General features: G+C 55.7%; 2 protein-coding genes across 2 annotated transcripts in view; both read left to right on the top strand.

The window, feature by feature from the left end:
- The window catches only part of SUPT5H (SPT5 homolog, DSIF elongation factor subunit), a 30,023-nt gene extending 15,279 nt beyond the window's left edge, over positions 1–14,744 (top strand). Inside the window, exons 13-31 of the mRNA XM_023742301.1 lie at positions 883–972; positions 1,078–1,148; positions 5,759–5,864; positions 6,104–6,197; positions 6,535–6,671; positions 7,491–7,646; positions 7,729–7,875; positions 8,831–8,977; positions 9,062–9,187; positions 10,030–10,114; positions 10,463–10,582; positions 10,653–10,755; positions 10,838–10,965; positions 11,058–11,163; positions 11,643–11,801; positions 11,892–12,060; positions 12,168–12,371; positions 13,777–13,872; positions 13,960–14,744. Of these exons, the coding sequence (XP_023598069.1) occupies positions 883–972; positions 1,078–1,148; positions 5,759–5,864; positions 6,104–6,197; positions 6,535–6,671; positions 7,491–7,646; positions 7,729–7,875; positions 8,831–8,977; positions 9,062–9,187; positions 10,030–10,114; positions 10,463–10,582; positions 10,653–10,755; positions 10,838–10,965; positions 11,058–11,163; positions 11,643–11,801; positions 11,892–12,060; positions 12,168–12,371; positions 13,777–13,872; positions 13,960–14,103 (2,388 nt within the window). The 3' untranslated portion in view covers positions 14,104–14,744. The remainder of the gene's footprint in view (positions 1–882; positions 973–1,077; positions 1,149–5,758; positions 5,865–6,103; positions 6,198–6,534; positions 6,672–7,490; positions 7,647–7,728; positions 7,876–8,830; positions 8,978–9,061; positions 9,188–10,029; positions 10,115–10,462; positions 10,583–10,652; positions 10,756–10,837; positions 10,966–11,057; positions 11,164–11,642; positions 11,802–11,891; positions 12,061–12,167; positions 12,372–13,776; positions 13,873–13,959) is intronic.
- A 1,019-nt stretch (positions 14,745–15,763) lies between these two features.
- Positions 15,764–23,052, top strand: TIMM50 (translocase of inner mitochondrial membrane 50). Its single transcript, XM_004388160.2, has 11 exons — positions 15,764–16,012; positions 16,923–17,076; positions 17,429–17,460; positions 17,683–17,704; positions 19,237–19,295; positions 19,387–19,506; positions 19,930–20,034; positions 20,145–20,243; positions 21,237–21,393; positions 21,745–21,851; positions 22,849–23,052. The coding sequence occupies exons 1-11, from the start codon at positions 15,905–15,907 to the stop codon at positions 22,948–22,950; spliced, it is 1,065 nt and encodes a 354-aa protein (XP_004388217.1). The 5' UTR covers positions 15,764–15,904; the 3' UTR covers positions 22,951–23,052.
- The last annotated feature ends 1,488 nt before the right edge of the window (positions 23,053–24,540 follow it).

Consider the following 24,540-nt stretch of genomic DNA (forward strand, 5'->3'; position numbering starts at 1 on the left):
GCCACGTGGACGTCTTGGGGAAGTGTGTTACAGGCAGAAGGAACAGCACGGGAAATAGGGCCGTCACTGAAGCAGAGCGAGTGCAGGCAGGAGTGGCAGGCGATGAGCTCAGAGAAGTGATGGCCTGTGGTGCACGGGGAGGGCTCTGGGGGCCACGGGGCTCTGGGGGCCACAGCCTGACTTTCGGCTTCACGGGATTACTGTAGTGACTGTTGAGAATAGACCATGGGTTTTCATCCAAGGGTGACTTTGACCCCCAGGAGACATTGGCAATGCTTGGAGACATTTTTGGTTGGGACAGCTGGGGAGTGGGGTGGTACTGGCATCTAGATGGTAGAAACCAGGGGTGCTGCTAACATCCTACAGGTACAAGGCAGCTCAGCCCCTGCAACAGAGAACTGCCTGCCTGAGAGGTCAGTGGTGCCGAGGCTGAGATCCCTGAGAATAGACTGTAGGGGCCAAAGGCAGAAGCAGGGAGACCTGGGAGGAGGCTGCTGCCGTAGTCCAGGTAGAGGTGATGGTGGGACAGGATCAGGGACAGAGCAGCCGGGGAATGGGGAAGAGGTCGGACTGTGGCTGTTTTGAAGGTGGAGCTGACAGACATTAACTGAGAGATGAGACGTGGGCATGGGAGAAAGGAAGGTGTCAGGGATGAGTCCCAGGCTATGTGCCTGAGCAGCAGGAAGAGGGGGTGGGGAGCCAGTGCAGGCAAGCAGGAGTCGGTTGTGGACATGCTAAGTTTGAGGCACCTTTGAATCACCCAGGTAGACATGTCAAGTAGTCCCCATTACCCTGCCCCTTCCCCTTCCCATGTCCAGGGTCAGGGAGGGGGAGGGCCAGGCCCTGGGCTGTGCCCCTCTGACCCCCATCCTGCCTGCTCAGGTGGATTATGTGGAGCCCAGCCAGAACACCATCTCCCTGAAGATGATCCCGCGCATTGACTATGACCGCATCAAGGCCCGCATGAGCTTGGTACAGTGGGGTGGGCTGCTGCGGGGAAGGTGGGAGCACGTGGTGCCTGCTGATGGCCAAGGCTCCCTCCTCACCCGTCCCACCCCTGCCCCTCTTCCTCCACAGAAAGACTGGTTTGCCAAAAGGAAGAAGTTTAAGCGACCGCCGCAGAGGCTGTTTGATGCTGAGAAGATCAGGTGAGCGTGCCCTGGGGCCCCGGGGCCTGCTGCACAGAATGTGCCTTTCCATGCTCCCCAACAGCGGGGGCGCCCCGCACGTGTAGGTTGTGAGTGGTTCGTCTAGCTGTGTAACCTCAGAGCTGTGTAACCTCAGGCAAGTTGCCTAACGTCCCTGGGTCTCAGTTTCCTCCACTGTAGAGATCGATACTAAGAACTCATGCTTCCTAGGATCGTAGTGAGGATTCCATGAATTAACATGCATGCCGTATCCAGAGCAAAACTCGATAGTAGTCGGTGCTCAATTAATGGCATCATGTACTGAAATGGGATTTTCCCATCATGCCAGGCTGTATAAAGTCTCTCCCTGACCTCCTTCCTGGGGGTCATAGCGCCCACCCCAGCACATCCTCCCACTGTCTCCAGCTGGGTGAGGGATTGAAGCAGCTAAGTTTGAGACACCTTTTAAACACCTAAGCAGACATGTCAAGGAGCCCTGGTGGCTCAGGGGTTAAGCGCCCGGCTGCTAACCAAAAGGTTGGCGGTTGGAACCCACCAGCTGCTCCGTGGGAGAAAGATGTGGCCATCTGCTTCTGTAAAGATTACAGCATTGGAAACCCTGTGAGGCAGTTCTACTCTGCCCTGTAGGGTTGATACGCGTCAGAATCGACTGGACGGCAATGGGCTTGGTTTAGACACGTTGTGCCAGCATTGGACATTCAGTTGCAGAGTTGAGGGGAGATAGTCAGGCTGGAGAGAGAATTTTGGGAGCCGTCAGCAGTCTGATTTCTTTCCCCATCACCCATGGTGGCCTGGGGCTCCAGTGTGGAGGGCGGGAGAGGAGGAGATGGAAAAACGAGAGCTGTCGGTGTTCCTCTTCCTTATGGTCCTGTTCTGGAACCACTTGTGAGGCAGCCAGTCAGAGGCCTAAATGCCAGTTTTTTACCCTGATACAGGATAAAACCCGTTGCTGTTAGAGTTGGTTCTGACTCATAGCAACCCTATAGGACAGAACTGCCCCACAGAGTTTCCAAGGAGCAGCTGGTGGATTCAAACTGCCAAACTTTTGGTTAGCAGCTGAACTGTTAACCACTGTGCTACCAGGGCTCCCTGATAAAAGACAGATTGTAGAGTTCCGCTTTAGATCTACACCCTAGGGGCCCTGCCTGAATTGGACCCATTTATACCACCAGTCTCTGACTCCACCAGACCTCCCTGTACTCTGTAGCAGATCAAACATAGGGACCCCTTGCCCCCTAGCATGCCCATTAAGTCATGTTCATTCCCTCTCCCAGATTCACTGTAAGGAGAAGACAATTGAGGGAGTAAAGTTGGCAGGAGGAACTGGGCCTGATAGGTCTATAAATATATATATACATACATACACACATACATATATATACGTGTACGTGTATATATACATATGCAGCAACCAGTAAGGCCAAAGATGAAGAAATTGAAGATTTTTACCTACTTTTTCAGTCTGAAATTGATCAAACATGCAGTCAGAGTGCATTGATAATTACTGGTGATTGGAATGCAAAAGTTGGTGACAATGAAGAAGGATTAGTAGTTGGAAAATACGACCTTGGTGATAGAAACGATGCCAGAGATAGCATGATAGAATTTTGCAAGACCAACAACTTCTTCACTGCACATACCTTTTTCCACCAACATAAATGGTGACTGTACACATGGACCTTGCCAGATGGAATACACAGGAGTGAAATCGACTACATCTGTGGAAAGAGATGATGGAAAAGCTCGGTATCATCAGTCAGAACAAGGCGAGGGGACAACTGCAGAACAGACCATCATTTGCTCATATGCAGGTTCAAGTTGAAACTAAAGAAAATTAGAAAAAGTCCATGAGAGCCAAAGTACAACCTTGAGCATATCCCACCTGAATCCAGAGACCATCTCCAGAATAGATTTGACTCATTGAACACTAATGACTGAATACCAGACGAGTTGTGGAATGACATCAAGGACATCATACATGAGAAAGCAAAAGGTTGTTAAAAAAACATGAAAGAAATAAAAAGACCAAAATGGTTGTCAGAAGAGACTCTGAAACTTGCTCTTAAACGTCGAGTAGCTGAAGCAAAAGGAAGAAATGATGAGGTAAAAGAGCTAAATAGAAGATTTCAAAGGGCAGCTCAGGAAGTCAAAGTAAAGTATTATAATGACATGTGCAAAGACCTGGAGGTAGAAAACCAGCAGGGAAGAACATGCTCGGCATTTCTCAGGCTGAAAGAACTGAAGAGAAAATTCAAGGCTTGAGTTGCAATATTGAAGGATTCTATGGGGAAAACATTAAATGATGAAGGAAGTGTCAGAAGAAGATGGAAGGAATGTACAGAGTCCCTACACGAGAAAGAATTGGTTGATGTTCAACCATTTCAGGAGGTAACATATGATCAGGAACTGATGGTACTGAAGGAAGAGGTTCAGGCTGCACTGAAGGCATTGGAGAAAAACAAGGCTCCAGGAATTGACGTAATACCAATTGAGATGTTTCAGCAAACCGATACAACACTGGAAGTCCTCACTCATCTATGCCAAGAAATTCGAAAGACATCTGCCTGGCCAACTGACTGGAAGAGATCCATATTTATGCCTATTCCCAAGAAAGGTGATCCAACCGAATGAGGAAATTTTCGAACAGTATCATTAATATCACACACAAGTGAAATTTTGCTGAAGATCGTTCAAAAGCAGCTGCAGCAGTATATCAACAGGGAACTGCCAGAAATTCAAGCCAAATTCAGAAGAGGACGTGGAACCAGGGATATCATTGCTGATGTCAGATGGATCCTGGCTGAAAGCTGAGCATACCAGAAAGATGTTTACCTGTTTTAATTGACTATACAAAGGCATTCAACTGTGTGGATCATAACAAATTATGGATAACATTGCAAAGAATGGGAATTCCAGACCACTTAATTGTGGTCATGAGGAACCTATACATAGATCAAGAGGCAGTCGTTCAAACAGAACAAGGGGATACTACGTGGTTCAAAGTCAGGAAAGATGTGCATCAGAGTTGTATCCTTTTACCATACTTATTCAGTCTGTATGCTGAACAAATAATCCGAGAAGCTGCACTATATGAAGAAGAACAGGGCATCAGGATTGGAAGAAGACTCGTTAACCTGTGATATGCAGATGACACAACCTTGCTTGCTGACAGTGAAGAGGACTTGAAGCACTTACTGAGGAAGATCAAATAGTATGGCCTTCGATATGGATTACACCTCAACATAAAGAAAATAAAAATTCTCACTACTGGCCCAATAAGCAACATCATGATAAACAGAGAGAAGATTGAAGTTGTCAACAATTTCATTTTACTTGGATCCACAATCAACACCCATGGAAGCAGCAGTCGAGAAATCAAAAGACACATTGCATTAGGTAGATCATCTGCAGAAGACCTCTTTCAAGTACTGAAAAGCAAAGATGTCATCCTGAAGACTAAGGTGCACCCACCGAAGCTGTGTTTTCAGTCGCCTCATGCGTTTGAAAGCTGAATGATGAATAAGGAAGACTAAAGAAGGATTGACGCCTTTGAATTGTGGTGTCGGTAAGGAATATTGAATATACCACGGACTGCCAGAAGAATAAATACATCTGTCTTGGAAGAAATACAACCAGAATGTGCCTTAGAAGCAAGGATGGCGTGACTGCGTCTTACATACTTTGGACATGTTATCAGGAGGGATCAGTCTCTGCAGAAGGACATCATGCTTGGTAAAGTAGAGGGTCAGCGAAAAGGAGGAAGACCCTCAACAAGATGGACTGACAGTGGCTGCAACAGTGGGCTCAATCATAGCAACAATCATGAGGATGTCACAGGACTGGGCAGGGTTTTGTTCTGTCGTACGTAGGGTCGCTATGAGTCAGAACCGACTCGATGGCACCTAACAACAACTATGTGTGTGTATATACATACACGCACACACGTAGGAGCCCTGGTGGTGCGGTAGTTAAGAGCTGGGCTGCTAACCAGAACAGGTCGGCAGTTCGAATCCACCAGCCGCTCCTTGGAAACCCTATGGGGGCAGTTCTCCCCTGCCCTGTTGGTTCGCTGTGAGTTGGAATCGACTCGATGGAAATGGTGTGTGTGTGTGTGTCTGTGTGTCTGTGTGTGTCTGTGTGTGTCTGTGTGTGTCTGTGTGTGTGTGTGTAAGCCAGGCTCAGGGGGAGTGCTCAGTGACTATTAACTGTTACCGACTTTCTTCACCTGATACTTATGGAGGGCCTACTATGTACCAGCACTGTTACAGGCGAAATAGCAGCAAATAAAAGATGTTAAATCCCTGCCGTTGGGGAGCTGACATTCTAGTTGGGGAGACAGATCACGAACAATCCACTGTCGGATGGTGATAAGTGTCAGGGTGAAAAACAAGGCAGGGAAGGGGTCGACAGAGGGCAGAAGGCAGGGCTGCGGGTCCCTCTGTTGAGGTGGGGCCTTGGGTTTGTGAGACGGCCCTCCCGCCAGGAGAGCGTGTGTCGGTCATTTCGTCCTGTGGTCCTCTCCCCACTTTGCCAGCTGAGGAGACTGAGGTACAGTAAGGTTGTCTTCTTGACCCCTTCCCCTTCTAATCATCTCTCCCCCCAAATCTCAGGTCCCTGGGGGGCGATGTTGCCTCTGATGGTGACTTCCTCATCTTCGAGGGGAATCGTTACAGCCGGAAGGGCTTTCTGTTCAAGAGCTTCGCAATGTCTGCCGTGGTGAGGGTCCCAGCGGTGGCGGGGCAGGGAGGTGTGTGTCTGGGAGACGGGTGTCAAGCTTCTTCTCCCTCCTGCAGTCCAGACCCTGGAACAGTGGTTGTGTCTGGGTCTCTCAGATAATTCTTGAGGCAGGAGTGGCCCAAGGGGAGTAACCTTGCTGTCTCTGTAGCCTGCTCAGCAGGGCTGTGACACTGACCTTCATCCACTTCTTCTTCCCTCCTTTGCCCCTCGGGGCTCAGATCACAGAGGGTGTGAAGCCCACACTCTCCGAGCTGGAGAAGTTTGAGGACCAGCCAGAGGGCATTGACCTGGAGGTGGTGACTGAGAGCACAGGTATTTGGTCCCCGTCCCTAACCCAGCCCAGGAGGAGGGAGTGGCCTGTGGGGGCAGCCCCGTATCAGTCCTATATCTGCCCCCACATCAGCCCCACGTCTGCCCACATCTGCCCCACGTCAGCCCCATGTCTGCCCAAGTCTGTCCCACGTCAGCCCCATGTCTGCCCAAGTCTGCCCCACGTCAGCCCCACATTTGCCCAAGTCTGTCCCACGTCAGCCCCATGTCTGCCCAAGTCTGCCCCCACGTCAGCCCCACATCTGCCCAAGTCTGTCCCATGTCAGCCCCATGTCTGCCCCCACATCAGCCCTACACCTGCCCCACGCCTGCCCCACAGGGAAGGAGCGGGAGCACAACTTCCAGCCGGGGGACAACGTGGAGGTGTGCGAGGGTGAGCTCATCAACCTGCAGGGCAAGATCCTCAGCGTGGATGGCAACAAGATCACCATCATGCCCAAGCACGAGGACCTCAAGGTGGGCACCGTCCCACCCCAGAGGCTGCAGCCGTGTGCGTGCGTGTGGGCTTCTGCCGCGTCCGGGTCTGTGGGGGGGAGCTGAGCGGGGCACGTCTGGTTGTATGTGTGCGTCCAGCAGGTGGAGTGCCTTCAGGGGGTATGTCTGGGCCTTTCTAGTGCTTTCAGGTGTCTCAGAGGGTGTCTGATGAGGTAGCATTGGGTGAGTTCAGGATTGGGATGGGGGTATGTGCAGGCCTGCTTGTGTGATTTGGGGAAAGGGCTGTCTGGTTATGTTCCTGGGGTCCTGTCTGTCTCTAGGGGAGTGCCAGGGGTCTAAGTCTTTGGGTGACTGGGCTTGTGCACAGATGGGGTGTGTGCTCACCTCCCTACCTGGGAGGTGAGGGCAGATAGCCTTGGTCATGCGTGCTCGTGACCAGAGCTTAGGTGTTGGAGGAGGAAGTGTGCATTCAGGGGTGTGTCCTGGTGTGTGGCTGTGTTGTTGAGGGGGTTGCCTCATTGTGTCTGAAACTGGAGAGTGACTTGGCCTGTTTTTTGTTTCTGGAAAGCAAGGTATTGGGGGATGGATTGGATCGAGGGTGTGGTGTGTCCGTGGGGTAATCCGACTGGGCGCCTGGTTTGGTTTGCTCAGCTGTGTGTGTCTGAGGGGCAGTCCAGGCTAGCGTGGTGCGCCTGGGGTGGGCGGTCTCCAGGCTAGCGTGAGCCTGAAGCGGCCTTTGGCCCGGGGCCTTTACTGAGAACACAAGTGGATTTGGCAGACGAGGGGCAGGTGGTGGTGGCTTCCCCTTACCTGCTTGTTGTCCCCACCCCAACCCCCCAGGATATGCTGGAGTTCCCAGCCCAGGAACTGCGGAAATACTTCAAGATGGGGGACCACGTGAAGGTGATTGCCGGCCGATTCGAGGGTGACACAGGCCTCATCGTGCGGGTGGAGGAGAACTTTGTCATCCTCTTCTCCGACCTCACCATGCATGAGGTAGGGGCTGGGGCACGGGGAGCGGGGACCCAGGCAGATGGGCCACCAGGACCCACCTCATTCCCGCCCCATCTCCTGGCAGCTGAAGGTGCTCCCCCGGGACCTGCAGCTCTGCTCAGAGACGGCATCGGGCGTGGACGTGGGGGGCCAACATGAGTGGGGCGAGCTGGTGCAGCTCGACCCACAGACCGTGGGCGTCATCGTGCGGCTGGAGCGAGAGACCTTCCAGGTGAGTGTGGTGGGCTTAGCGCGGGGGAGGCTTACTCTGAGGGGCTTCTTTGTCCTGGGAGGTGGCAGAGCACTGTGGCTAAGAACCGAGACCTGCTCTGAGTTGCAGACGTGGCCTGTCACCCATGGCTCTGCGGTGCTGGGCAAGTGACAAGTCATTTATCTTTCCTGAGTCTCAGTTTCACAGCCTGTAAAATAGGGATGATGGCAACATCTGCTTCAGTGGTCGTCAGTGATTCCCTGAGCTCAGATATGTACCCATTTGGTACTTATTCGAGGTGCAAGCGCACAGGGACCCTCCTCCCCTTTACCCTTCTCATACACCTGGGAGCACAGGGACCCTCCTCCCCTTCCCCTTCCTCACACACCTGGGAGCACAGGGACCCTCCTCCCCTTCCCCTTCTCCATAGACCTGGGAGCACAGGGACCCTCCTCCCCTTCCCTTTCCCCCATAGACCCGGGAGCACAGGGACTCTCCTTCCCTTAAACCTTTCCTCACACACCTGGGAGCCACAGAGCACAGTGCGTTGGTCCCTGGACTCTGGATTCACATCTCAGCTCCGTTGGTGCTGTGCTGGTTGGCCCTGGGCTAGTGACTTGCCCTCTCTGGGCCTGAGTTTTCCCCCTATATCAGATGGGAATCATGACAGCACCACCTCAGAGGGAGGCTCTGAAGAAATTAGCAGAGGCCTGACACAGAGTGATGGGCAGACAGTAGTTATTATGTTACCATCTCCCCTGCCCCCTCTCAGGTCCCTGAGTCTCCCCCAGAGGGTGTTATGCAATGAGTAGGAACGTTTTTGGTGCCTAGGTGCCCCGTTCCTGACATTACGTGCTCTGTGGCCAGGAGTCTCCATGTCCTGCAGAACTTGGGACAGTCTCCCACAAGGAGGATTGCCCCCCTCGAGGGAAGGCATGCCCCACTCTGCTGCCTCAGCACCCCCCTCCCTCCGCAGGTGCTGAACATGTACGGGAAGGTGGTGACTGTCAGGCACCAGGCCGTGACCCGGAAGAAGGACAACCGCTTCGCCGTGGCCCTGGACTCGGAGCAGAACAACACCCATGTGAAAGACATCGTCAAGGTCATCGACGGCCCCCACTCAGTGAGTACAGGCTCCTGCTGTTCCGCCGGGTCGAGGCGGTGGGGTGGGCGCAGCCACGTGAGTGACCCTGCTCTCCCACTCCAGGGCCGGGAGGGCGAGATCCGCCATCTCTTCCGCAGCTTTGCCTTCCTGCACTGCAAGAAACTGGTGGAGAACGGGGGCATGTTTGTCTGCAAGACCCGCCACCTGGTGCTTGCAGGGGGCTCGAAGGTGAGGCGGGCGCGGAGGGACCCTGGCGGCTGTCTGGCCTTCCCTGACCTGGGAGTGACAAGATTGGACTGATGGCGGGTTAGGAGGGCAGGTGTTGCTGTCAGATTCTTTGCAAAGTTATACAGAAATGCGGTTTATTGGGGTTCTGAGCTCTTCCCCAGATCGTCCGTTCCTTGGTTTTACTGAGCACCTGTCAGGTCCCAGACACTGGGGATGCAGCCACGAACAAGACAAAGGTCGCTGCCCTCCTGGAGCTGGGACTCCAGAGATGAACGGATAAATATATACAAAAACAACAAGTCATGGCCAGCGCCATGAAGAAATAAACGGGATGGAGATAGAGAAGGGTAGGGCTGTGGCTTTAGATGGAGGAGATTAAAGAAGGGCCTCCTGAGCAGGTGACACAGAGCAGAGACCTGGGTGAAGGCACAGATAGCCACGTGGCATCTCGGGGAAGGGTGTTTCAGGCAGGAACAGCAGGTGCAAAGGCCCTGCGGTCGGATTTGTAGGAGAGTTGTACAGACCAGGTCAGAAAGGAAATCAGGCCTGGGGACCCGGGTAGGTAGAATGAGGAGGTGGTCTCCTCAGGGCCCTGCAGGAGGATTTAAAAATCACCAGGGATTTAAATCCTGACAGGCCCACAGTGGCAGACAGGTGGCGGTTCCCCCAAAGGGAAGTTGAGGCATTGTCACCAGAAGGAGGGAAGGGTGGGTGCTGGGCAGGTTGAAGCAGGAACTCTTCCCAAGTGCAGGCAGTCAGGGCGGCATGGGGGCTGGGGGCCTGTCACCCCGGCCCCGCCCCCCCACCCCTGCCTGCCAGTTCACTTCTTGCCCCTCCCCTAGCCCCGAGATGTGACCAACTTCACCGTGGGCGGCTTTGCCCCTATGAGCCCCCGGATCAGCAGCCCCATGCACCCCAGTGCTGGAGGTGAGAGGAGCTGGGGGCAGTGTGTGCCTGGGGATGCAGGGGGAGGAGCTGGAGAAGAGACTGCTGTGTTCAGCCCCGATCAACGCAGGACCCGGGGCTGCGTGCCGCTGGGGGCCCAGCAGTGACTGAGATAACCCTGGGGCTTACAGCTTGCGGGGTGGGGATAGCCGCAGCCCCACAGCGATAGCCCAAGTCATCAGGGCTGTGATGGGGAGCCCAGAGGAGGCACCTCACCCTACCTGGGGGAGGCAGGCAGGTGAAGGGCGGCTGAGGGCGCTCTGGCTGTGGGCCTAGTGTGTGATGGGGGCACAGCCCTGGGACACAAGTGCCTTTCTTCCCCCACCCCAGGTCAGCGCGGCGGCTTTGGTAGCCCGGGCGGCGGTGGTGGCGGCATGAGCCGGGGCCGCGGACGGAGAGACAATGAGCTCATCGGCCAGACTGTGCGCATCTCCCAAGGGCCCTACAAAGGTGACCTGCAAAGCCAGGGGAGGGGCGTGGTGAAGGGGCCCCCGGCCTGACCTCCCCGCCTCTCCACTAGGCTACATCGGCGTGGTAAAGGATGCCACTGAGTCCACGGCTCGCGTGGAGCTGCACTCCACCTGCCAGACCATCTCTGTGGACCGCCAGCGGCTCACCACGGTGTACGACGGGGCCGGGGAGGGCCAGGATGGGGTCACTGGGGTTAGGGGCCCTGCTCACCCCTCTTACTCTCTTGGTGGACAGGGGCACACGGCGCCCGGGCGGCATGACCTCAGCCTACGGGCGGACACCCATGTACGGCTCCCAGACACCCATGTACGGCTCCGGCTCTCGCACGCCCATGTATGGCTCGCAGACGCCTCTCCAGGACGGTGAGCGCTCCTGGTGGACAAGGCGGAGGGTGACGTGGGAGGACCTGGAGGCAGGACAGAGCTGATGGTCAGGTTCATCTCCCCCGTTCCAGGCAGCCGCACCCCGCATTACGGCTCGCAGACGCCCCTGCATGATGGCAGCCGCACGCCTGCCCAGAGTGGGGCCTGGGACCCCAACAACCCTAACACACCATCACGGTGAGGGCCAGGAGCTGGGGGTCTAGGGTTCCCTGAGCCCCTGGGGTCTGAGTGCTGGGCTGTGTGTGGTTACGCTGGAGTGCCTGGAGGCCTTCTGCTTCAGAGGTCACGGGGACGGAGGGATCTGTGTGGCCTATCCTGGGATTCTCTGCCCCCAGCCCCAGGCTGGTCCAGGCGTAGTCATGGTGGGGGTGGGCCACAATGCTCTCCGCTCCAACCCCACCCACAGTAGCACTTTGTGGTGGGGACTTGGGCTTGGAGACAGGTCACCTGGTTGTGTGACCTTGGGCAGGCCACCTCATCTCGCTGTGTCAGTCCCTTCAGCTGTAAAATGGAGACGCTGTCAGGAGTGCCTCTGGATGGGCTGATGGGAGGACCAAACGCCTCACTGCAGGGCCTGCGTGCAGCAGTGGCTCTGTGGGCACTCGCTGCCTCATTGTTGGCACCAGTCGCTCTCAACCAGCTTCTCGCCCCAACAGGGCTGAGGAAGAGTACGAGTACGCCTTTGACGACGAGCCCACCCCATCACCGCAGGCCTACGGGGGAACCCCCAATCCCCAAACACCGGGCTATCCCGACCCCTCATCCCCGCAGGTCAACCCGCAGTACAACCCACAGACGCCAGGCACGCCGGCCATGTGAGTCACCTGGGGCTCGCCCTCACCAGCCACTTCTGCTACCTCATTCCCCCCCCCAACAAATGCCCCCTTCTGTCCTTGTCCCTGCAGGTACAACACAGACCAGTTCTCACCCTATGCCGCCCCCTCCCCACAAGGCTCCTACCAGCCCAGCCCCAGTCCCCAGAGCTACCACCAGGTGGCGCCAAGCCCCGCAGGCTACCAGAACACCCACTCTCCGGCCAGCTACCACCCAACACCCTCGCCCATGGCCTATCAGGTACTGGTCAGCTTGCATGGCCTGGAGGGCCAGGACGGGCCTCGGCGTACGGGGACAGGGAGGCCAGATGCTCTGTTCCCAACAACCCTGTCCCTTTTCCCCTGCAGGCCAGCCCCAGCCCTAGCCCTGTTGGTTACAGTCCGATGACGCCCGGAGCCCCCTCCCCTGGTGGTTACAACCCGCACACACCGGGCTCAGGCATCGAGCAGAACTCCAGTGACTGGGTGACCACTGACATCCAGGTGAAGGTGCGGGACACCTACCTGGATACACAGGTGGTGGGGCAGACCGGCGTCATCCGCAGCGTCACGGTATGTGGGTGCCCCTGATCTCGGTGGTTACTTTTTGACATGTTATCTCTGAGAGATCCATTCAGCAGCATGTACCAAGTGCTTCCTGTGTGCCAGGCTGGAGCTTAGTGCCAGGCCCCACGCCCCTGGGCTGTGCCTCCTCCAGTGCCAGTTCCCTCCAGCTGCAGGGCCTTTGCACATGCTCTTTCCTCTGTCTAGAACCCTCTCCTTCCATTCTTTGCCCAGTTAGCTCCTCGTCACCCGGCAGCAAAGCACCTCCTAGGCTAGTGGAGATCTGCCTCTTACTGGCTCTCTCGGGTCCGTGAATTCTTCTTCCCATGTTCTGCCACAGCTTAAAGCTTACCTTGGTGTGATTCTGTGTGATTCTTTGATTGCTAAGCCAGGGTTTTATTCCTGAGTGGATATCCTCACTTCCTAGATGAAGGCCTAGCCCCTAGTTGGCTTTTCAATAAATATTAATTGAATTAACTAAAGAAACACCAGAGACCAAGACAGCCCCAGGCCCTGTCCTTGTGGATTTCACATTCCAGGGGGCAGACAGATGTGTCTCCAGATAGGGACAGCCCAGAGTGGAGTGGGCAGAACTGGGATGGGGGAACTCCAGAGCAAGGGGACTCTTACGCAACTTTGGGGGGGGGGAATCAGGGAGGGCTTCCTGGAGGAGATGTCTGAGCTGACACCTGAAGAATGCATAAGAGTAAGCCAGGAAAAATGGCTGGGGAAGGGGTTAGCTGTGTGCCTGGAAGTACAGGGAAAGCCTGGCGCATTTAGGGAGCGGAGCTACATTCATTGTGACTGGAACACAAAGAGCCAGAGGGAGGGGAGGGCTGACGCCAGAGCAGTGGCTAGGCCAGGTCACATGCCGGCCAGGGGAGCTTGGACTGGACTGTGCCTGAGGAGTTGGAGGGGCTGGAGCAGGGAGCATGGGACCAGGTGTGTGGTTTGGAATGAATTCTCTATGTTGCTGTATTGGCATGGATTAGAGATGGTGAGCCTGGGGGCCGGAGCCTGGGGTAGGACGGGCTCCACGCAGGCCTCAGTTGGAGGGTGTCTGGGAGGGAGGTGACCAAGATGAGGCCCAGGGCTCTGGCTGGGGACTGTGGAGCTGTCCCTGAGATGGGGCCCATAAGAAGGAGGTATGAGGGCCGTACTGAGGCCAGCTTGGGACATGAGGTGGTCAAGTGCCTGAGAAGCAGTGCTTCCCTCACTGACCTGCTCATGCCTCCCCAAATCTCCTGCATCGGGGGCCCCAGCCTTACAGCCAGGCCTAGCCTTGCCATTTCTTGCTTTGTGTCACCTTGGGAAAGTGACTTCTCAGAATGAGCCACAAGTGTGTGTCCTTTGGATGTGGTGTCAGCCCTGTGTGGGGAGCAGGACATGCTGACCGGGCTGTCCCCACCCCCAGGGCGGCATGTGCTCCGTGTACCTGAAGGACAGTGAGAAGGTGGTCAGCATCTCCAGTGAGCACCTGGAGCCCATCACCCCTACCAAGAACAATAAGGTAAGGGCACAGGGTGGGTGAGGGGCACTGGGCTGCTGACACGGGACCCTGACCCCCTGTCCCCCTGTCCCCCACCCCCACCCCCAGGTGAAGGTCATCCTGGGTGAGGACCGGGAAGCCACAGGTGTCCTGCTGAGCATCGATGGTGAGGACGGCATTGTCCGGATGGACCTTGATGAACAGCTCAAGATCCTCAACCTGCGCTTCCTAGGGAAGCTGCTGGAGGTCTAACGCAGGCAGGGTGGGTGGATGTTGCACACAGCTGGGAGGTGACGAGTGATCCTGCTTCCTTCCCTTGGCTGCCACCCCGGGGCTGGAGCAGGGCCAGGCTGGTCGTTCTGGGTTTCCTTTATTTCCCTTTCTGAGTTCCCATCCCATCCCTTCCTGATGTTCCAGGACTTGCTCTCCATCATGGGAATCAGAGTAAAGTCTGGATGGGGAGGATCTTCACCTTGTATGCACCAACCCCCCACGCTTGCTTTTGTGTTGCGGTCTTTCAATAAAAAGCCATTTGGTCAAAAGTCTCGTTCCTGTGTGTGCACGAGGGGCGGTGGAGGGAGGTGGGGGTTGTCTGGTCTGGTACGTGGGGTCATTTGCAGACCCTGCTCTTCATTGTTTGTGGTCTTGGGCAAATAACTTGGGGGTCCCACCGAAGCCTCAATTTCTCCATCTAGAAAATACTGACAGTGCCCACCCCAGAGGGCTTTTGAGAGGAATGTGTGAGGAGACATCTTGAAAGAGATTAGTAGAGCACCGTGTGCCATGTGGTTGATGAAATTACGTCTTATTCAGGCATAAGTTATCATGCTAAGTGAAAATCACAGTTAATATCCCCCAAACCAAACCCAACTCGTGGCTTTCAAGTCAGTTCTGACTCGGTGGCCCGGTAGGATGGAGTAGAGCTGTCCCATCGGGTTTCCAAGGCTGTGATCTTTAATGGAAGCAGACTGCCACGTCTTTCTCATCCAGAGCAGCTGGTGGGTTCAAACTGCTGACCTTTCAGTTAGCAGCCGAGCGCTTAACCACCGCGCCACCAGAGCTCCTCCAGAGGTAACCTCCAGAGGTAACCACAAGCCTGCTTCTGTGTCTTTCCCATGCCTGACTTTCTACTTTTACTACCTTAGTTATTTACCCTTAAACGTTACGTGGTAATTTTGCATGTTTTTAAAGTCATATAAATGGTATCAGACTTTTTTCTCCCCCATGCAGAATAATTTTGGGGAGATTCATTGTGGCTACTGGTAGGCTCAAATTCATAAGATTTCTCACCCTCACTGAATCAGCTCAGCCCAGCCAGACATGTCGCTCGCTGCCCCTTTGGCTGGGCCCCAGATGAAGTGGTAGGCTCTCAAAATTCCGGACCGTTATAAGAAACTCCAAGGAGCCCTGGTAGCGCAGCGATTAAAGCGCTCGGCCGCTAACTGAAAGGTCAGCAGTTGGAACCCACCAGCCGCTCTGCGGGACAAAGATGTGGCAGCGGCTTCCGTAAAGATCACAGCTTGGAAACCCTATGGGGCGGTTCTACTCCGTCCTATGGGGTCGCTATGAGTCGGACTCGATGGCAACGGGGTTTTTTTGTTTTATAGGAAACTCAGGGCAGGAAGGGCAAGAAGGGCTCGGAAAACGGTAGAGAAGACAGATGCCGCCTCCCAGCTCCACGTGAGGGAGTTTGTGAGGGCTGGCCTTTTAGTCCACTTTCTGGACCTCGACTTCTGACACCTGGGAGGTGAAGGTAGACCCCTCAGAGGGCCAGATGAGCTCCCGGACCCCTGACTATTCGCGTTTTGGACAGATCAGGCAGCCATTGTGGATAACCTTGGCCGGTGGTTCTCTTATATGGCCTCAACTTTACCTCTGCAAGGTGCGATCTCTGCCCTCGCTGAGTCCCGCCTGCCGCGATGCTCCCGAAGCCCTTTGTCTCTCTCGGGCTCCCGTCCGCCCGCCCCACCTCTGCGCGCCCATTGGTCGCGGTCCCGGCCCGGGCAGGGCGAGAGAGGAGCGAGTGGGCGGGGCCGCGTGGCGTCAGCGCAAGATGGCGGCCTCGGCAGCGCCGTTCTTGCGCCTGCGGAGCGGGCTCCGGCTTGGCGCCCGGGGGCTGTGCACGCGGCTGGCGACACCGCCCCCCCGGGCACCGGACCAGGTGAGCGGGACAGGGGTGGCGACCCGCGTGCTGAGGCCTTTCCCCGGAATTCCGCACGGTACGCGGCCGCCCGGGGATTCTGGGACGCCGCACCTCAGGGTGCTGAATGGAACGCCGTCGCCTCCCGCCTTCTGGGGCGCTTCTCTGCCTTTTGGAGTGGACACGCTTACTCCTCTGGGCTGGATGCTGGGGGCGCAAGTGCGCGCCCTGGACCCCATCTCTCCCTCACGTGGGCGCCGGGGGAGGGGTCACCTGTTCTTCATCTCTTTGCCCGCTCGGGCAATACTTGAGGGGGAGAGGGCCGGGACACTGGGGTCCCAGCCTGGCCTTGGAGGGTGAGTATTTTCTCCGCGTTGATGGTGGAAGGGTGTGGCGTAGGCATTCGCGTTCCGCATTCGGCCTGCCTCCATGTTGACGGAGACCCAGCCATTCTGACCTCCAGTCCCACCACTTCCGTGCCCTGCCTTCTCAAGCCCCTGGCAAGCGGATTGCCCCCTCCCAGCCCCCACCTCTTCCCTTCTGTACCCTGCTATCATGAGCCCCAGGCATCCACATGTCTTAATTCCCCGTCCTGTTCCATCCCCCGTGTGTCCTCCATCCCCTTGCTCCGGGCATCCAAACGTCCACGCCCCCGATCTCTTCTCCCTCCCCTGCTTTTCTGGGTTCCAGACCCTCCAGTCCTGTTGCCTCCAGGATCCAGGGTACCCTTGGGATCTAGGCATCTGACAGTCTAGTTCCTGACTTGGCTGAAGGACCCAACCTTCTCGCGGCTCCTCCAGGGACAGGTTGCCTGAGGGCAATGTGGGTGTCTGTTCTTGGCTCTGGACCTTGATTCTTCTCAGGAACCAGGGTGCCCAAATCACCCCGACTTTCTTCTCTTTTGGCCAACTTGCTCCCTTCTCAACTGCAGGCTGCAGGGATCGGGAGCCGTGGGAGCACTCAGGCCCAGGGATCACAGCAGCAGCAGCGGCGCTCTGAGGGCCCTAGCTATGCCAAGAAAGTCGCGCTCTGGCTCGCAGGGCTGCTCGGGGCCGGTGGGACCGTGAGCGTCGTCTACATCTTCGGTGAGGGATACACCCTTGTCCCCGGTTTTGTCCTGTTGGCCTCCCATTCCATTGCGGAACCTCCGCCCTAGAGCTTCATTTATCTTCTTTCAGCTCCTTCCTGGAGCAGCCAACTAGCACACCTACATAGAAAAGGGGAGGGTCTCCTGTCTTCTCTGCTCTGCTCTCTCTCTCAAAGTTTTACTCCTTCACATTGGCTCCTGCGCTAGGCTGCAGGGGGCCGATGGGAAGAGGGGAAGATGGGAAAGAACAGGCCTCAGAACCCAGGAGTCCAGTCTCCCTGCCTGCCTCCTCCCTCCGGACCCAGAAGACTGGGCCCAGTTTTTCTCATTCATCCCTCTCTTCCCTGCAGGAAACAACTCTGTGGACGAAACTGGTGCCAAGGTGAGGAGGAAAGAGACCCAGATGCCATGGCAGGGGCCCTATCCTATGGGGGTGAGAGTGGGCCCCCATGGTCTGCTCAGGCCCGTTTCTGCCTGGGGTTAGCGGCCCCCTCCCAGGGACCGCTGCTTACTCCTCTTCAGGGGCCTAGAAATTCCTTTCCTGGCTGTGATGGGGTTCTGCTTCTGCCACCGCCAACCCCTCATTTTTCTTTTTACCTCGCAGATTCCTGATGAATTCGACAATGGTGAGTAAACAAGCACAGGTTCTGGGATCCCTGATCCCCCCAACTCTGCTGTCGTTTGCAGGGATATAGCCCTCCCCATCTGGTGTGTGCTCCCTCCCCCTGCCCCTCCTTCTTCCATTGGGAGGTGGGGGAGTCAGCAGCTGGATGGCTTTAGGAGGAGGGGCATTAGGAAGCCCCAGTCCCCTTCCCTGGCCCCTCAGCCCAGGAGCAGATGGTCAGGGACAGATGGGGGAGGGGATAGGGGGCTGGGGAGACGGGTCAGCCCTACGCCACCAGACACATGGCTTCCTGTGCCTTAGATCTGAGCCTCTAGTCCCTAACGTCCTTTTCATGACAGCCTCTTCTTTCCCCCCAAGCCTCTCATCCGTCCGGCTCTTCATTTCCAAAACAATGCCTCCCTCCCCCGTCCCTCTTCTGGTTAACCAGCTTTGACTGGGGAGTTTCTGATAAATTGGATGGTGGAGAGTAGTTGTCAATTCCTATCACACCTCACCCTTTTCAGGAGAAAAAATATTTTAAAAGCCACGTGTTTGTGTTGGGGACGTTTGTAAACAAGCATGTTAATATATTGACGCTGTTTTAACTCGGAAGATATTGATTTAAAGTGACCAGATAAACACAGGTTTAGTGTGTATGTTTACTAGCTTAACTGATTTCAATATTGTAGTCTTTGAAAGGCAAGCCTACAGGTTTCAGTGGGCTAAATACACTAGATTGAAGGAGGCAGTCATATAAGTAGGTAAGTCAGGAGTAAACTGGGTTTAAAGCCAGGATTCTTAACCTAAGCACTACTGACAGTTTGGAGTGGATAATTCTTTGTTGTGGGGGCTGCCCTGTGCATCCATCTGTAGGATGTTCAGCAGCATCCTGGGCCTCCACCCACTCGATGTCGCTAGCGTGGCGATCAAAAATACCTCCAGCTGCTGCCTTCCAGATCACTCCTAGGTGAGAACCCCTGGTTGAAAATAGAGAGACATGTGTATATTCATCCTGATTTAACTAGACTCGGCATGCTGGTTCAAAGTGAGCAAATCTAGAAACAGCGGTTCAACGTGGTTAATGTCAGCAGATATATACGCTTATTGGTTTTAAGTAGGTAAATGTATAATCGTTCTGTTTTATATCTTGGGTGACGTGTGAGTATAAATATTCAGGTTAAAACTTGTTGTTAGGTGCCATCGAGTTGGTTCCCACTCATAGAGACACTGTAGGACAGAGCAAAAATGCCCCATAGAGTGTCCAGGGAGCAACTGGTGGATTTGAACTGCTGACGTTTTGGTTAGCAGCCGAGCTCTTAACCACTGTGCCACCAGGGCGCCAGGTTAAAACTAGACAGGTGGGTAAATATCTCTGTCTCTGCTTGGTGGTTACATCACGTATTCCTCTCTACTTCTGAACCTAGAGATGAACTGGTTCAAGCCAGGTGTGTTTGTAGATGGTTTGCGTCTGGTAGATCAAGAAACCCCTGGTTTGTCTGGGAGGCTGAGCAGGGGCTTATCTCGGAATCCCTTTGTGCCCTGGTGTTCTCCTAGATCCAGTCCTGGTACAGCAGTTGCGCCGGACCTACAAATATTTCAAAGATTATAGACAGGTGAGCAGGAACCCTGGGCCGTCTCCCCAGCGCCCCCACCCTAGCCCCCTACCTCCATCTGAGGGCACCCCATCCTGTCCCTCTTTCACAGATGATCATCGAGCCCACCAGCCCCTGCCTGCTCCCAGACCCCCTGCGGGAGCCATACTACCAGCCGCCCTACACACTGGTCTTGGAGCTCACTGGCGTCCTCCTGCACCCGGAGTGGTCGGTGTGTATGGGGAGGGCAGCGGGTTGGGGCACTGGATGGGTCTGGCCTCTGGGTCTTACAGTGCGGTTAAGAGCACAGTCTGGAGCCAGGCTGGGGTTCAGCCCCGACTCTGCTGTGTGTCCTTGGGGAGGAGGTGCCCCTCTCTTTGCCTCACCTTCCTCAGCTGTGAAAAGGAGAGGATGCTAGTGCCCACTGGGCAGTGGGTGTGTCTTGGCACATGGAAAATGCTACCAAGGAGTCAGCTATTACTCGGGGGCCCAGACCCTGCAGAATCGCAGAGCCTCAATCACAGCCCCCGCCCAGGAGTCACAGAGCACGAGAACTCTGGTTCTGGAAGATCCCCCGGCCGGGTCTTTGTCCCTGTGGGGGCTCTGGGGAGGGCCTCTGGGTCTTGGCACCTCACTGTCCCCACTGCTTCCCTAGCTGGCCACCGGCTGGAGGTTTAAGAAGCGTCCAGGCATCGAGACCTTGTTCCAGCAGCTCGCCCCTCTGTATGAAATTGTCATCTTTACGTCAGAGACTGGCATGGTGAGGGTCCGGGTGGGGAAGGGGTGGTCAGTGTGGTGGTGGGGGTGGCTGGAGGATCAGGGCTCAGCCTGACCTTGTTCCTTCTCCCACCCCACCCCACCCCACCCCAGACCGCGTTTCCTCTCATCGACAGCGTGGACCCCCACGGCTTCATCTCCTACCGCCTCTTCCGGGATGCTACGCGATACATGGAGGGGCACCATGTTAAGGTGCCGTGTGCGGTCATGGGTGGGCCTCCGGGCTGGGGTACTTGGGGTTGGCACTTCCTGAGGGAACGAGGGCCTGGCTCTGACTCCAGCCTTGACCCCAGGTCAGCCCCATCTCTGGCTCCTGCTGGCAGGACCTGGCCTGCCTCCAGCCTCGGCTGGGCCTCTGAGCCCTTCTCCCTCCTGGAGTGGGAGTGAGGGGAAGGAAGTGGGGTCTCCTTAAAGGAGGAAGTTAGGGATGAGTGGTAGGGACACACGGCTTGTCTCTGTGTATCTGGGACTGTGTAATTATAATAGTTTATATAAGATTGTATTTGGGTCTGTCTGAACTGAAGTCTGTGACTATGAGCCGTTATATACTCAGCGTCCATCCGTGAGTCTGTGCCTGCGTGTTTTTGTGAGTGTGGGTCCAAGTGTCCGTGGGTTTCAAACTGTGTCTTGGTGAGTCTGGGGTCTGTGTCGTTCTTGGGGATTCAGAGGTACTGGGCTGCGGTTGAGGGTCGTCGGGGGTCTGTGGCCATGTATTTGGCATCTGTGCCTGTCCATGGGACTCCCTGTTGTTGCTGTGGGTGTGCTTGCACCTCTGTATCTGGTGAGAGGTTCTGCAGCCCGCAAAGTACCACTGTTTCCCGGTCCCCTGGGCAGTGTGTGGCTCCCTCTCCCGACCTCCTGGATGACCCTCTCTGAGTGCGGGACGTCTGTCTGGATGGGAGTTCCAGGGGTCTGCATGACTAGCTCCCCAGCTCCCCGCGAAGTTTGATGCCGTAGACACAAGCCTGGTCTTAGGGAGGCCCTGCCCATGGTGATCCGTGTGTGTGTGTGTGTGTGTCTGTGTGTCTGTGTGTCTGTGTGTCTGTGTGTGTGTGTGTGTGTGTCTGTGTGTGTGGGTGTCTGTGTGTGTGTGTCTGTGTGTGTGTGTCTGTGTGTGTGTGTGTTCTGTTCCTGGTGGAGAGGGAAGGGACTCACACAGTGACCTGACCTACCACCCCCTTCCAGGACATTTCATGTCTGAATCGGGACCCAGCCCGTGTGGTCATCGTGGACTGCAAGAAGGAAGCCTTCCGCTTACAGCCCTACAACGGCGTTGCCCTGCGGCCCTGGGACGGCAATTCCGATGACCGGGTCTTGTTGGACCTGTCCGCTTTCCTCAAGAGTGAGCTGACCCTTGACCTCCTGGCCTCTGACCTCAGAACCCTGCCCCTCAAGAGGGATGATAAGCACTTGATTCTGAGTCATCTTTTATGTAAAACTGGGCAGTTGAGAAGCAGGAGGTCCAGGGGCTTCTTGGAGTCTTTAGAAGCTTCTTCTTAGAATATTTGGGTTGTTCCTCTGGAGTGCTTAGGGGGCTCTCAGGGATGTTCTGGGGACATTCGGGGTTTAGAACTCTTTCAGAGTGTTGAGAGGGTCCCAGGTGGCACCGACCCCCAGTGTCTTCCCTTTACCCTGTGGGCCTTGCCTCCCTTTGGCCCTCAGCCTGGCTGACCCCCCACCTTTGTGCCCACAGCCATCGCGCTCAACAACGTAGAGGATGTCCGGACGGTGCTGGAGCACTACGCACTGGAGGAGGACCCGCTTGAGGCTTTCAAACAGCGGCAGAGCCGGTTAGAGCAGGTGGGTGCTGCGGGTCCCCAAACCAGGTGGGGGGCAGGTGCATCAGTTCCGAGGCTCCCTGGAGGAGGGCCTGGAGTCAGCCTGTCTCCACTCTCACTGGTTGGCTGTGTGACCTTGGGCAGATACCTTCTCTGCTTTGCCTCAGTCTGTGTCTGGAAACGGGGGTGTAAGACAGCCTGTCTTGTGGGACTGTGGTAACTAGGGGTGAGTTGACTCTGCAGCCTGCTCTGAGAACAGAGGCAGGAAACGCCCAGCATCTGAGATAGGGCTGGGGCCTTGGTTACTTATGGAGGTGACTGTGGGTTTGGATCAGGTCCAGAAAGGGATCCTTGGGGACCTGGGGGTAAGGCCCGAGGGTTTGGGGAAGGGGGTTCTGATAGTCTTGGTGGAACCTTGGTAATTTGGAAGTGGGACTGAGGGTGTGGATTGAGTCTGAGGATGAGATTCCCAGGGGTCTAGGCTGGGAGTGACCAGATTCTAGGTTGTGTTCTTGGAGCCCCTGAGTACCTAGAGAAGGGGTTCCTAGCGATTTGGGCCTAGGGTCCTCCAGCACCCAGCAGGGGTCAGGGTGGGTACCGGTGGCCCAGGATGCAGGATCATGCAGTCTGGGGAAGGGGACCCTGAGGTTTGGGCCAGGGTCTCGGTAGCATCCAGGCTGGGGGAGTAGGGTCTGGGTTTGGCTCCCAGGCTTCAGGAGAGGGACCGCCTGGGATCTTGAGAGCTTGGGGCCCAAGAAGATGCTGAGGCTCAGGGGTGGAGACCCTAAGTGCCTGGTGTCCCCCAAACGTCAGAGCCGGGACTCCTGTGATTCAGAGCTGGCCCTTTGGAGCCTGGGGTCCTCCTATTTGTGAACTGGTATCCTGGGAGTTCAGGGAAGGGGGCTGGGTGGGCGGAGGGCTAAAGGAAGGCTGGCCTCTGGGCTGGGCTGGGCTGGGGGCCTGGGAGTGTAGGGGGGATGGGCTGAGCCTCCCATCATCTGTCTTTCCACCTGCCCCAGGAGGAGCAGCAGCGCCTGGCCGAGCTCTCCAAGTCCAGCAAGCAGAACCTCTTCTTCGGCTCCCTCACCAGCCGCTTGTGGCCTCGCTCCAAACAGCCCTAACCTGTGGGCCTTCTCAGACTCAGTGCCTGGGTCCTGGCCCCATGGCTCACAGACCCAAAAAGTGGGCAGCCACGTGTCCAATAAAGTCCATCCCAGATGCCATGACTCATGTGTCCAGAGAGTCACCAGATGGGGACATCGGGCTGAGGTCAGGGCCTGGGGGGTCATCGCTCCTCTCTCCCACAGTGGCTGATCAGCTGCCAAGCATGGAGGGGTGCTTTGTTGGAGGAGGGTCGGTTCCCTGACCTGGGAATCAGAACACTTGTGTCCCTCTGGCCATATCTTTCTGTGTGCTGTGTGATCTGCAAAAAAAAGCACATCTCCCTCTGGCCCCAGACTCTCCACCTGTGGACAAGAGACGTGAGGACGGCATCACGGGTTTTGAAGACAGGTAGCTGCCAGGCTGCTATGTGACTACGTGAAGAGTGGGCTCATTGGGGCTCTGGCGGAGCAGAGATGTCCCCGTCACAAGAGGGCAGGGCCACTCTGCTCCAGCCGGCTGTCACCCCATGGGAAGGTGGGCCTGGAGTTGTTTCATCTTCTGATCTTTTTAGCAGAAGCTAGAAATTGGGATTTTTTAAATTAAATCTCCCAGTTTTTAAATGTTGGCTCCTAACTAAACGGGCAGGCTGTAGCAGTGTTGCCCGACAGAACATCCTGCTGTGGTGGGCTCCGTGTTCTGTGTCTGTCTGTCTAGTACAGGAGTCAGTGGCCACTTAACGGGTATTGAGCACTTGAAATGTGGCCAGTGTGACTGAAAAAACAGAATTTTAAATGTTACTTAATTTTAAATTGCCACAGGGGGCTCCTGGCTCCCACATTGGACAGCAGGGTTGTGCATTAAGTGTACAGGCTCCAGGCTGCCCAGGTGCAAATCCAAGCTCTGCAACTTCCTGGCTGTGTGATCTTGGGCAACTTGCTCTACCTCTCCGTGCCTCAGTTTCCACCCTGTAAAATAGTAGCACCTACTTCATAGGGTAGGCTTTAGAGCTGAGTGAGGCGCTCCCATGTAGGGTTCTCAAGTTGCAGCTGTGTGAACCTTAGGTGAGGCACAGACCTCTCTGCCTCAGCTTCCTCATCTCTGAAATGGGGGTATAACAGTACCTATCTTGGTGGAGTGCTTGAGAGGAGTAAATAGGATAATCCATATCCAGACTAAACATCGTTTCTGTCTGCCTGTCTCTATCTCTGTATGAACGTGGGCTTGTTACCAGGCCATACTCATTACTTACAGATTGAAATATCCTATACCAGTTCGACTTGAGCCATCTTCTACCCAAGTCCCCCTGCTGTCCCAGCCGGCGTCTAGTGTAGTGAAATATGTAAAAAAATAGCTTTTTTGCTGTTTGCTGTGTTGTTCGGTGCCGTTGAGTCGGTTCTGACTCAGTGACCCTGTGTACAACAGAATGAAACACTGCCCAGTCCTGCGCCATCCTCACAATCCTTGCTATGCTTGAGTCCATTGCTGCAGCCACTGTGTCAGTCCGTCTCGGGGAGGGTCTTCCTCTCTTTCGCTGTCCCTCTACTTTACCAAGCATGATGTCCTTCTCCAGGGACTGGTCCCTCCTGATAACATGTCCAGAGTATGTG

Source organism: Trichechus manatus, unplaced genomic scaffold (genome assembly GCF_000243295.1).
Source record: "Trichechus manatus latirostris isolate Lorelei unplaced genomic scaffold, TriManLat1.0 scaffold00207, whole genome shotgun sequence".
Lineage (NCBI taxonomy): Eukaryota > Metazoa > Chordata > Mammalia > Sirenia > Trichechidae > Trichechus > Trichechus manatus.

What these genes read in the sequence shown, in the direction of transcription:
- TIMM50 (XM_004388160.2), top strand. Translation starts at nt 15,905, where the DNA reads ATGGCGGCCTCGGCAGCGCCGTTCTTGCGCCTGCGGAGCGGGCTCCGG. An exon ending in GAGCGTCGTCTACATCTTCG is followed by an intron (nt 17,077 to 17,428) that starts GTGAGGGATACA and finishes TCTTCCCTGCAG; the next exon opens with GAAACAACTCTGTGGACGAA. An exon ending in CCTGTCCGCTTTCCTCAAGA is followed by an intron (nt 21,394 to 21,744) that starts GTGAGCTGACCC and finishes TTGTGCCCACAG; the next exon opens with CCATCGCGCTCAACAACGTA.